Source organism: Coregonus lavaretus, assembly GCF_964263955.1.
Source record: "Coregonus lavaretus genome assembly, chromosome: 29".
NCBI classification, from domain to species: domain Eukaryota; kingdom Metazoa; phylum Chordata; class Actinopteri; order Salmoniformes; family Salmonidae; genus Coregonus; species Coregonus lavaretus.
In genome coordinates, this window is record NC_140016.1 from 11,091,934 (window position 1) to 11,105,322 (window position 13,389).

A 13,389-nucleotide genomic window follows, 5' to 3' on the forward strand; every position below is an offset into this window, starting at 1 on the left:
ATTTAGAGGATTTAGGATGACAACTGGCCTCCCTAATTAAAACACAAGACCAACAAACGTGATAGTGTGTTCTGGTTTTGAATGGGACTGGTGAGTGTATGGAGTACTGTAGAGTTCTATCGATGACAAACTCCAATCAGAGAAATGTACCATCTACATCCTACATAAACTTACGCTTATGTGTGAAGCTTCAAACATGAATATCCCTTTACAGACATACTATATTTACCCCATGAGCCCATAGATTAACATACAGGGGACAATACTCTGGCTAAATTTAAAGTGGCAAGGATGGCAGCATCCAACCACATCACAACAGTGAGGGTGTCATTTCAAAAGGACTCTGACGGTCAGGTTAGTCAGACCTACAGTAGTATGCCTTAATGAGCTTCTTCATGAAAGGATGTTAGGATACTGCTTTCAACCCCCATTTTAACATCCATATACAGTGCCTTCGGAAAGTATTCAGACCCCTTAACTTTTTCCACATTTTGGTAGGTTACAGCCTTATTCTAAAATTGATTAGATTGTTTTTCCCCCCTCATTAATCTACACACAATACCCCATAATGACAAAGCAAAAACAGGTTTTTAGACATTTTTGCACATTTATTAAAAACAATAAACTGAAATATCACATTGACATAAGTATTCAGACCCTTTACTCAGTACTTTGTTGAAGCACCTTTTTGGCTCAATTACAGCCTCAAGTCTTCTTGGGTATGACGCTACAAGCTTGGCACACATGTATTTGGGGAGTTTCTCCCATTCTTCTTTGCAGATCCTCTCAAGCTCTGTCAGGTTGGATGGGGAGCGTTGCTGCACAGCTATTTTCAGGTCTCTCCAGAGATGTTCGATCGGGTTCAAGTCCGGGCTCTAGCTGGGCCACTCAAGGACATTCAGAGACTTGTCCCGAAGCCACCCCTGCGTTGTCTTGGCTATGTGCTTAGTGTCATTGTCCTGTTGGAAGGTGAACATTCACCCCAGTCTGAGGTACTGAGTGCTCTGGAGCAAGTTTTCATCAAGGATCTCTCCGTACTTTGCGTCGTTCATCTTTCCCTTGATCCTGACTAGTCTTCCAGTCCCTGCCGCTGAAAAACCTCCCAACAGCATGATGCTGCCACCACCATGCTTCACCGCAGGGATGGTGCCAGGTTTCCTCCAGAAGTGACGCTTGGCATTCAGGCCAAAGAGTTCAATCTTGGTTTCATCAAACCAGAGAATCTTGTTTCTCATGGTCTGAGAGTCCTTTCGGTGCCTTTTGGCAAACTCCACACGGGATGTCATGTGCCTTTTACTGAGGAGTGGCTTCCGTCTGGCCACTCTACCATAAAGTCCTGATTGGTGGAGTGCTGCAGAGATGGTTGTCCTTCTGGAAGGTTCTCCCATCTCCACAGAGGAACTATGGAGCTCTGTCAGAGTGACCATCGGGTTCTTGGTCCCCTCCCTGACCAAGGCCCTTCTCCCCTGACTGCTCGGTTTGGCCGGGCGGCCAGCTCTAGGAAGAGTCTTGGTGGTTCAAAACTTATTCCATTCAAGAATGATGGAGGCCACTGTGTTCTTGGGGACCTTCAACGCTTCAGAAATGTTTTGGTACCCTTCCCCAGATCTGTGCCTCAACACAATCCTGTCTCTGAGCTCTACGGACAATTCCTTCGACCTCATGGCTTGGTTTTTGCTCTGACATGCACTGTCATCAACTGTGGGACCTTATATAGACAAGTGTGTGCCTTTCCAAATCATGTCCAATCAATTGAATTTACCACAGGTGGACTCCAATCAAGGATGATCAATGGAAACAGGATGCACCGGAGCTCAATTTCGAGTCTCATAGCAAAGTGTCCGAATACTTATGTAAATAAGGTATTTTAGTTTTTTTATTTGTAATACATTTGCAAACATTTCTAAAAACCTGTTTTTGCTTTGTCATTATGGGGTATTGTGTGTAGATTGCTTAGGATTTATTTATATTTAATCCATTTTAGAATAAGGCTGTAATGTAAAAAAGAAATGTAAAAAGTCAAGGGGTCTGAATACTTCCGAATGCAATGTATTTACATTAACATTGTAATTTAGCAGACGCTCTTATCCAGAGTGACTTACAGTATTGAGTGCATACATTTTTCATACTGGACCCCCGTGGGAATCAAACCCACAACCCTGGCGTTGCAAGCACCACGCTCTACCAATGGAGCCACACGGGACCCCATATGAACAAACATCACAAACCAAAAATATCACATATGATATTCAGGTTAAATGGTAACACCAAATAGGTTTTTAATGCCCTAACGAGAGACAGAAATAAGGTTTTAGACTCTAAACAACATTCCTTACCCCAGGACACCTTAGCGGTTGACTATCCAGGAAACAGGAAAAGGAGCATGGTGTTACCACAGGACACCTTAGCGGTTGACTATCCAGGAAACAGGAAAAGGAGCACGGTGTTACCCCAGGACACCTTAGCGGTTGACTATCCAGGAAACAGAAAAAGGAGCATGGTGTTACCCCAGGACACCTTAGCGGTTGACTATCCAGGAAACAGGAAAAGGAGCATGGTGTTACCCCAGGACACCTTAGCGGTTGACTATCCAGGAAACAGGAAAAGGAGCACGGTGTTACCCCAGGACACCTTAGCGGTTGACTATCCAGGAAACAGGAAAAGGAGCACGGTGTTACCCCAGGACACCTTAGCGGTTGACTATCCAGGAAACAGGAAAAGGAGCACGGTGTTACCCCAGGACACCTTAGCAGTTGACTATCCAGGAAACAGGAAAAGGAGCACGGTGTTACCCCAGGACACCTTAGCGGTTGACTATCCAGGAAACAGGAAAAGGAGCACGGTGTCCGCATTGATCTGAGAGTTTTGTTTGTCTCGTTAATAAACAGATCAATGCAGACACAGAGCTCCTTTTTCTGTAGTCAACAGTTGAAGTGTCCTGGGGTAAGGAATGTTGTTTGGATTTTTTCAAGTCCCTCAGTCAAACACTGGATTCACCTTTTTTGTTCAAGCTGGGCTGAAGTGCGTTTGTGTACACTTTCTTTCCAAGGTTTGTTTATTTATTTTACCCCTTTTTCTCCCCAATTTCATGATATCCAATCGGTAGTTACAGTCTTGTCCCATCGCTGCACCTCCCCTACGGACTCGGGAGAGGCGAAGGTCAAGAGCCATTTGTCCTCCGAAACACGACCCTGCCATGTCACACTGCTTCTTCACACACTGCTCGCTTAAACCAGAAGCCAGCCGCACCAATGTGTCGGAGGAAACACTGACCGAAGTCAGCTTGCAGGCGCCAGGCCCGCCACAAGGAATCACTAGAGCGCGATGGGACAAGGAAATCCCAGCCGGCCGGCCAGCCAAACCCTCCCCTAACCCAGACGACGCTGGGCCAATTGTGCGCCGCCTCATGGTCTCCCGGTCACGGCCGGCTGTGATACAGCCTGGGATCGAACAGCGATGCAGTGCCTTAGACCGCTGCGCCACTCAGTAGACCCCTCTTTCCAAGGTTTCAACCTGAAGTACAAGTTAATGGATCAAAACCTGGAGTTGTTGTGTCAGAAATGTCCATGTTGTTTACCACTTCATGATAATATTTTGCTGACTGAAACGATTGTTAATAATTCTATTAATAACATAAACTAGAAAAGCACTCTATTGAGACTATAGTTATCATATAATAGCTCACATGTAAATGAAGTAGCATTCATAAATATGCCACATCTTGCACAACCATTTAGTCTATACTGGAAGCTGGCTGTTGGCTTGACCAGCCCCATGCTGGTTTTGAGGGGAGGGCTGTGTGGTATTGAGGGGAGGGCTGTGTGGTATTGAGGGGAGGGCTGTGTGGTATTGAGGGGAGGGCTGTGTGGTATTGAGGGGAGGGCTGTGTGGTATTGAGGGGAGGGCTGTGTGGTATTGAGGGGAGGGCTGTGTGGTGCGAGATGTTCTCTATGTAGTCTGACGCCCTCTGCTGGTGATGTCAGAGGTCCCTGGTCTCTGGACTCTGTGGGGATTACTTATGCAATTCTGCAGCAGCAGCCAAGACCTGCCCTGAGACACACATACAGTGGGGAAAAAAAGTATTTAGTCAACCACCAATTGTGCAAGTTCTCCCACTTAAAAAGATGAGAGAGGCCTGTAATTTTCATCATAGGTACACGTCAACTATAACAGACAAATTGAGAGAGAAAAAATCCAGAATATCACATTGTAGGATTTTTAATGAATTTATTTGGAAATTATGGTGGAAAATAATTATTTGGTCATATACAAACAAGCAAGATTTCTGGCTCTCACAGACCTGTAACTTCTTCTTTAAGAGGCTCCTCTGTCCTCCACTTGTTACCTGTATTAATGGCACCTGTTTGAACTTGTTATCAGTATAAAAGACACCTGTCCACATCCTCAAACAGTCACACTCCAAACTCCACTATGGCCAAGACCAAAGAGCTGTCAAAGGACACCAGAAACAAAATTGTAGACCTGCACCAGGCTGGGAAGACTGAATCTGCAATAGGTAAGCAGCTTGGTTTGAAGAAATCAACTGTGGGAGCAATAATTAGGAAATGGAAGACATACAAGACCACTGATAATCTCCCTTGATCTGGAGATCCATGCAAGATCTCACCCCGTGGGGTCAAAATGATCACAAGAACGGTGAGCAAAAATCCCAGAACCACACGGGAGGACCTAGTGAATGACCTGCAGAGAGCTGGGACCAAAGTAACAAAGCCTACCATCAGTAACACACTACGCCGCCAGGGACTCAAATCCTGCAGTGCGAGACATGTCCCCCTGCTTAAGCCAGTACATGTCCAGGCCCGTCTGAAGTTTGCTAGAGTGCATTTGGATGATCCAGAAGAGGATTGGGAGAATGTCATATGGTCAGATGAAACCAAAATAGAACTTTTTGGTAAAAACTCAACTCGTCGTGTTTGGAGGACAAAGAATGCTGAGTTGCATCCAAAGTACACCATACCTACTGTGAAGTATGGGGGTGGAAACATCATGCTTTGGGGCTGTTTTTCTGCAAAGGGACCAGGACGACTGATCCGTGTAAAGGAAAGAATGAATGGGGCCATGTATCGTGAGATTTTGAGTGAAAACCTCCTTCCATCAGCAAGGGCATTGAAGATGAAACGTGGCTGGGTCTTTCAACATGACAATGATCCCAAACACACCGCCCGGGCAACGAAGGAGTGGCTTCGTAAGAAGCATTTCAAGGTCCTGGAGTGGCCTAGCCAGTCTCCAGATCTCAATCCCATAGAAAATCTTTGGAGGGAGTTGAAAGTCCGTGTTGCCCAGCGACAGCCCCAAAACATCACTGCTCTAGAGGAGATCTGCATGGAGGAATAGGCCAAAATACCAGCAACAGTGTGTGAAAACCTTGTGAAGACTTACAGAAAACGTTTGACCTGTGTCATTGCCAACAAAGGGCATATAACAAAGTATTGAGAAACTTTTGTTATTGACCAAATACTTATTTTTCACCATAATTTGCAAATAAAATCATTAAAAATCCTACAATGTGATTTTCTGGATTTTTTTCCCTAATTTTGTCTGTCATAGTTTACGTGTACCTATGATGAAAATTACAGGCCTCTGTCATCTTTTTAAGTGGGAGAACTTGCACAATTGGTGGCTGACTAAATACTTTTTTTCCCCACTGTACATGCAGCATAGTCCTGCCCACACGCAATATGATACACAGGCATTGGAAATACTGCAGTGGATACTATTGAACACATTTTTATATAGGTCTCAATTCTGAGTAAACTGACATGTTGAATCATTATAATATGTATCGGAGAAAATATGTAAAGGTCATAGTTTCTAATCAGTTCACTAATTTGAGATTCTGACAATTTCTTAAGCTTTCTTCAAAACAGTTTGAGTGCCCTAATATAGCCACATATCCACTTGGGAGATTGGAGAAGGAACTTTTATGATGTCATGGAATTTCAGTCCCCCTTTAGGAAGTGAGTCCTGGGGTAAAAATTGACATTATTATGCAACAGATAACCGCAGAGTGTTTCAATAATTAATGTTAATCTCTTTTACCTGTATTATTCAAACCCGTCCCAAGAGGCAGCTGGCCATGCACTCTAGACAATGCAGGGTTGTCCCTACTTACCACAGCCACAAAATACAAATTGGCTATATCGTAAAAATTCTAAAATTAGATTTTTGGTCTTCATTTAAGGTTAGGCATAAGGTTAGCAGTGTGGTTAAGGGTTAGGTTTAAAATAAAATTTTAAGAGAAACTCTAGAACTAGGCGGGATTTAGACATTTGTGGCTGTGGTAACAACCCCAAAACAGGTGTTTCTGTTGCCATCCAATTGGTGTCTGCCATGGCAAGAGAGCCCCTACAGCTATTTTGATCAAGTATCCAGATAAGCAGAGGATGACATAACATGGAAATTGTAACGCACTCCTTCTCCTAGCTCTATAGCAATTATATTCCCACTCTGACACCATAGAGTGGGGTTTACTGGTGCCACCAGGCGATGGCACGCCATAGCACAATGCATGATGGGTGATGAGAGGCTGATCACAATAACATTATTGTACGGCTGTGGGGTGATGGAATAATACCAGTAAAAGTGCTAAGTGAAACGCTATTGATTCTGAACAATCCCCTCTCCAAAAGGTACTTCAATTCAGAAACTAACTCAGGCCATGTTATTCAATATAATTTTCCTGGTCTTTCAATTTAATAACTTGGCACCGACTGTTACAGGGGCACACATTGAAATACAGGTAACTGCCCAAATAAAAGAAACATCAACATAAAAGTGTCTTAATAGGGCATTGGACCACCATGAAACAGACCAGCTTCAATGCATCTTGGCATAGATTCTACAAGAGTTTGGAACTCTATTGGAGGGATGCGACACCATCCTTCCATGACAAATTCCATCATTTGGTGTTTTGTTGATGGTGGTGGAAAACGCTGTCTCAGGCGACGCTCCAGAATCTCCCATAAGTGTTAAATTGGGTTGAGATCTGATGACTGAGACGGCCAAGGCATATGGTTTACATTGTTTTCATGCTCATCAAACCATTCAGTGACCACTCATGCCCTGTGGATGGGGGCATTGTCATCCTATGGGGGCATAGTCATGGTAGCCAAAATAATGGCCTGCCCAGCATTTTTATACACAACCCTAAGCATGATGGGATGTCAATTGCTTAATTAACTCAGGAACCAGACCTGTGTGAAGGCACCTGCTTTCAATATACTTTGGATCCCTCATTTACTCAAGTCTTTCCATTATTTCTTTCAGTTACCTGTATATACAGCCTTCAGTTAGTGCCAAACATTACTCCTTCCTTCCAACATCTACATCACATTAAGAGATGGGCTAAGTGATCCCCAGCTCAAGAAGAGGTTAGTTCCTGATTAGGTTCTGACTTGGATAACACTAGATAAAACCCTTTTAAAAAATCACATTTTCAAATGTGCCAACATTCTCAAAACGGATCACTCCCGTGGAGCAGTGGAACACAGAATTACACCACTTCCACGACACCAAGCCGGTGTGTTCTAGTCCTTTAGGGTTAGAAATCAGATTGGGCTTATTTTGCCATCTCTTTATCGTCTCGAAACAGAAACAAAAGTGTGGACCCATTTGGGGGGCATGCAAGCACGGCTAATTAATTCTCCATCTGCAATCTGTCATTATTGAACTTAAAGGAAACCAGATGACATAGACTGTAGTAAAATCTAGGTAAGAGAAGTAACCTTTAATGGTTTCTCAGCATGTCAGAGGGTTAAATAGACTATTGTAGGGCTGCACAATTAATCAAATTTTAATCGAAATTGCAATATTGACATGTGCAACATCCATATCGCAAGAGGCTGCAATGTATTTATTTTTACGCCATGAATGTAACATTCAAACCTAATAAGGGTCACCTGGGAAACTCTGACCAACACTTTGGTTCCTGCTTTGTCATAACAATTTCTACTGTACCTGTCCTTTTCATTAGTTGTCATGCCAAACGACACCAACCATCGAATCGGAATACTCATTTTATTTACACTGACCAAAAATATAAACGCAACATGTAAAGTGTTGGTCCCATGTTTCATGAGCTGAAATAAAAGATCACAGAAATTTTCCATATGCACAAAAAGCTTATTTCTCTAGAATTTTGTGCACAAATGTATTTACATCCCTGTTAGTGAGCATTTCCCCTTTGCCAAGATAATCCATCCACCTGACAGGTGTGGTATATCAAGAAGCTAATTAAACAGCATGATCATTATACAGGTGCACCTTGTGCTGGGGACAATAAAAGGCCACTCTAAAATGTGCCGTTTTGTCACAACACAATGCCACAGATGTCTCAAGTTTTGAGGGAGCGTGCAATTGGCATGCTGACTGCAGGAATATCCACCAGAGCGGTTGCCAGAGAATGTAATGTTAATTCTCTACCATAAGCCGCATCCAACATCGTATTAGAGAATTTGGCAGTACGTCCAACCAGCCTCACAACGTGTAACCACGCCAGCCCAGGACCTACACATCTGGCTTCTTCACCTGTGGAATCCGAGACCAACCACCCGGACAGCTGATAAAACTGTGGGTTTGCACAACCAAATAATTTCTGCACAAACTGTCAGAAACCGTCTCAGGGAAGCTCATCTGCGTGCTCATCGTCCTCACCAGGGACGAGGCGTTTTAACCGACTTCAGTGGGCAAATGCTCACCTTCGATGGCCACTGGCACGCTGGAGAAGTGTGCTCTTCACAGATGAATCCCGGTTTCAACTGTACCAGGCAGATGGCAGCGTTGTGTGGGCGAACGGTTTGCTGATGTCAACATTGTGAACAGAGTGCCCCATGGTGGTGGTGGGGTTATGGTATGGGCAGGCATAAGCTACGGACAAAGAACACAATTGCATTTTATCGATGGCAATTTTAATGCAGAGACACCGTGACGAGATCCTGAGGCCCATTGTCATGCCATTCATCCGACACCATCACCTCGTGTTTCAGCATGATAATGCACGGCCCCATGTCGCAACACAATTCCTGGAAGCTGAAAATGTCAGTTCTTCCATGGCCTGCATACTCACCAGTCACCCATTGAGCATTTTTGGGATGCTCTGGGTCAACGTGTACAACAGCGTGTCCAGTTTCCGCCAATATCCAGCAACTAAGCACAGCCATTGAAGGGGAGTGGGACAACATTCCACAGGCCACAATCAACAGCCTGATCAACTCTATGCGAAGGAGATGTCGCGTTGCATGGGGCAAATGGTGGTCACACCAGATACTGACTGGTTTTCTGATCCACGCCCATAGGTACACACACACACGTACGTACGTACGTATGTATATATACATACATACACACAAAAGTATGTAGACACCCCTTCGGCTATTTCAGCCACACACGTTGCTGACAGGTGTATAAAATCGAGCACACAGCAATGCAATCTCCATAGACAAACATTGGCTGTAGAATGGCCTTACTGAAGGGCTCAGTGACTTTCAACGTGGCACCGTCATAGGATGCCACCTTTCCAACAAGTCAGTTCGTAAAATTTCTGCCCTGCTAGACCTGCCCCGGTCAACTGTAAGTGCTATTATTGTGAAGTGGAAACATCTAGGAGCAACAACGGCTCAGCCGCAAAGTGGCAGGCCACAAGCTCACAGAACAGGACCACCGAGTGCTGAAGCATGCAGCGTGTAAAAATCGTCTGTCCTCGGTTGCAACACTCACTACAGAGTTCAAAACTGCCTCTGGAAGCAATGTCAGCATAAGAACTGTTCGTCGGGAGCTTCATGAAATGGGTTTCCATGGCTGAGCAGCCACACACAAGCCTAAGATCACCATTCGCATTGCCAAGTGTCGGCTGGAGTGGTGTAAATCTCGCCGCCATTAGACTCTGGAGCAGTGGAAACGCGTTCTCTGGAGTGATGAATCACACTTCACCATCTGGCAGTCCGATGGACGAATCTGGGTTTGGCGGATGCCACGAGAACGTTACCTGGCCCAATGCATAGTGCCAACAGTAAAGTTTGGTGGAGGAGGAATAATGGTCTGGGGCTGTTTTTCATGGTTCGGGCTAGGCCCCTTAGTTCCAGTGAAGGGAAATCTTAACGCTAGAGCATACAATGACATTCTAGACGATTCTGTGCTTCCAACTTTGTGGCAACAGTTTGGGGAAGGCCCTTTCCTGTTTCAGCATGACAATGCCCCCGTGCACAAAGCGAGGTCCATACAGAAATTGTTTGTCGAGATCGGTGTGGAAGAACTTGACTGGCCTGCACAGAGCCATGACCTCAACCACATCGAACACCTTTGGGATGAATTGGAACACCGACTGCAAGCCAGGCCTAATCGCCCAACATCAGTGCCCGCAGCAATGTTCCAACATCTAGTGGAAAGCCTTCCCAGAAGAGTGGAGGCTGTTATAGCAGCAAAGGGGGGACCAAGTCCATATTAATGCCCATGATTTTGGAATGAGATGTTCAACAAGCAGGTGTCCACATACACTACATGACCAAAAGTATCTGTGACCAACAGATGCATATCTGTATTCCCAGTCATGTGAAATCCATAGATTAGGGCCTAATTTATTTATTTCAATTGACTGATTTCCTTATATAAACTGTAACTCAGTAAAATCTTTGAAATTGTTGCAGGTTGCATTTATATTTTGGTTCAGTGTATATGATTCCAACAGTTCACCCAAGTGTTTTGATCAATTTAATCGCAATATTTGGTCAAACAAATTGCAATTAGATTTGTCCATATCGTGCAACCCTACTGCATTGTATCATCTAGGTAAGAGAAGTAACCTTGAATGGTTTCTCAGCATGTCAGAGGGTTAAATCTAAGGTTCATGGTGTAAAGGTTAATAATCAAATCATGACTACTTTATAAGGGGATCACCTACAACGACCTACTCTGGGCCTTGTTTCAGGAGTTGCCATGCTGACAATTAATGTCACTCAAAAACAAGTGCCATCTCAATGTAATGTTTGAGGGAAACCTTATTTGGCTTTATTTGCCAAAAAAAAAAAAAAAAAAAAAAAAAAGATGCATAAAAAATAAATAATCTGATGAGAATTTTATGTGGGATTTGTCCTCCGTCACAACATTCCCACAGCTCAACCTAGTGACTACTGCTGAAAATAACCCACATGTCAGGCTGAAACTGGAGCAGTGGGTCTCTCTGCATGTAAGACGAAGAGTGCTCTCATGCGTACACTCTCCACAAATACAACACACACAGCTATGTCTTACTATACTTGCGAGGACTTTTTGGGGACCAACAATTGATTCCCATTTAAAATCATATTTTCCCTAACCATAATTTGAACCCCAACCCTAATTCTAACCCTAAACTTAATCCCTAAACCTAACATTTTATTTTAAGTGAGGACCGGCAAAATGTCCTTTATTCTCTGAATATTAGTTTGTTTACTATTCTTTTGAGGACTTATGGTACTCACAAGTATAGTAAAATGTGTACACACACACACACACACACACACACACACACACACACAAATCCAACATGAAAAACATATTTCTGAAATCAACATGATTGTCAAGAGAAATCCCACTGAGTATTTCATTTAAATAATGTTTACAAAAAAAGAAACACAGAACATAAAAAACATGTTTCCATTTAGAGGAATACAGGTAGGTAGAGTGAAAGATGGACCTGTCCTGGTAAACAAAAGCTAAAAATAGATTCACAAACAGCGCAGCTCTGTGTGAGTAGCACGAACGGCAACAACAGCGGTAGCCCTAGCAGTTTCCTGTGTTGGCGGTGCAGTAATAAACAGACCTGTGTAGGACACCCCGGTGTTCTTCCTGCATCCTGACAGTTGCTGCAGGTTCCTAAGTAAACCCTTGGCCGCCAGCCGCACGTGGATGTTGACCAGTGAGAGTTTCGGAGACAATAACATCTCTCCAAACACCAAGGAAGTGATATACCCAACACTAACTACTGTACTTCAATCCCAAAAATGAGAGGAGAGGGGGAGGTACTGTACTTCAATCCCAGATGAGAGGAGAGGGGGAGGAGTGAACAGTGGAGGCTGGAGCGAATGGTGGCTCAATCTGGGCTACTATTATCACTAATTCACCGCTCCCTCCCTTCCGCTCTCCTTCACACCAGCAGAGAGAGGAGAAGAGAAATGGCGGGAGGTGATGGATACCTCGTAGCAAGGTTGAGCCTGATGAGCTAAAAACAACCCTGCTCCCTTAGACCTGCTCTAACAGTTCAACAGCTCTAAACCCTACTGTATTGGTGCTCTCTAAACCCTACTGTATGGGTGCTCTCTAAACCCTACTGTATGGGTGCTCTCTAAACCCTACTGTATGGGTGCTCTCTAAACCCTACTGTATGGGTGCTCTCTAAACCCTACTGTATGGGTGCTCTCTAAACCCTACTGTATGGGTGCTCTCTAAACCCTACTGCTTGATGGTAATTAGTTAAATACATGACAGTCCTATCATCGCATTTTCAGCATATGCTATGACAGGAGGGATAAACGATCTCCAGTCTCAGACTACATTACATTCTGGAGCTACAATCCATGACGAGAGGTCTGTTACTCCCTCTAGAAACAAAAAGGCCCACTGTCCAACATTCAGAATTATTATGCAAATACTAAACAGCTTCAGCTGCCTTTGAGTATAAAAAGCTTCTATACATATTCTGACTGTTTTGGGCAACTGTAACTGTTTCAGTAGAACATTGTACATTCTATGCAGTCAAAGTGTAGATGGCCACAAGCAAAACCAGCTCCCACTAGCCATAGAGGACTATGGACATGAACACAACAGTTGTATGTTTGTCTGCCAGAGAAACAAAGGGCTTTTCCTGCTGAGAGTCCTCATTATGTGTGACTACGGCAGATTGGCCACAGCTCTCCAGAAAAGGTTTGGTTTAGAATAATCTAGTCCGAATTCAGAACCTCAAACATGCGCAGTTTCACACATTCTGGCAATCATGTATGGATATGACCATTGACCACATACAAAAAATGAAAATCTACATCTCAGATAGGCTTATGGAGTTGGGAAGTTCAACTCTTTTACAACACAAAGTGTCAATACTGTCGGTAACTAAAATAACCATCTCACCAGGTAATACAGCGGCAGGACGAAGAAGTCTTGATGAAGCAGTTCTTTTCAGAGGGCTGGCTCTGGACCTTGAGGGCACCTGATTGGTCGACGCTGTAGTTTTGCATCCTGCTGTGAATAATAAAAGCTTCAGATGAGGCTCAGGGTTTGAGTGGATTCGACCCATCACACACACACACACACACACACACACACACACACACACCAATAAGACACTGTACCCTGGCTATGAAGGGACTGAGAACAGCTGCATCAAAGCTAGTTGTGCCT

At 44.0% G+C, this 13,389-nt stretch overlaps 1 protein-coding gene across 1 annotated transcript in view; it reads right to left on the reverse strand.

Annotated features, from left to right (window-relative positions):
* Nucleotides 1-11,985, reverse strand: part of mtus1a (microtubule associated tumor suppressor 1a) — a 45,438-nt gene extending 33,453 nt beyond the window's left edge. Inside the window, exon 1 of the mRNA XM_084147175.1 lies at nucleotides 11,816-11,985. Within this exon, the coding sequence (XP_084003301.1) occupies nucleotides 11,816-11,936 (121 nt within the window). The 5' untranslated portion in view covers nucleotides 11,937-11,985. The remainder of the gene's footprint in view (nucleotides 1-11,815) is intronic.
* Between the last annotated feature and the right edge of the window lie 1,404 nt (nucleotides 11,986-13,389).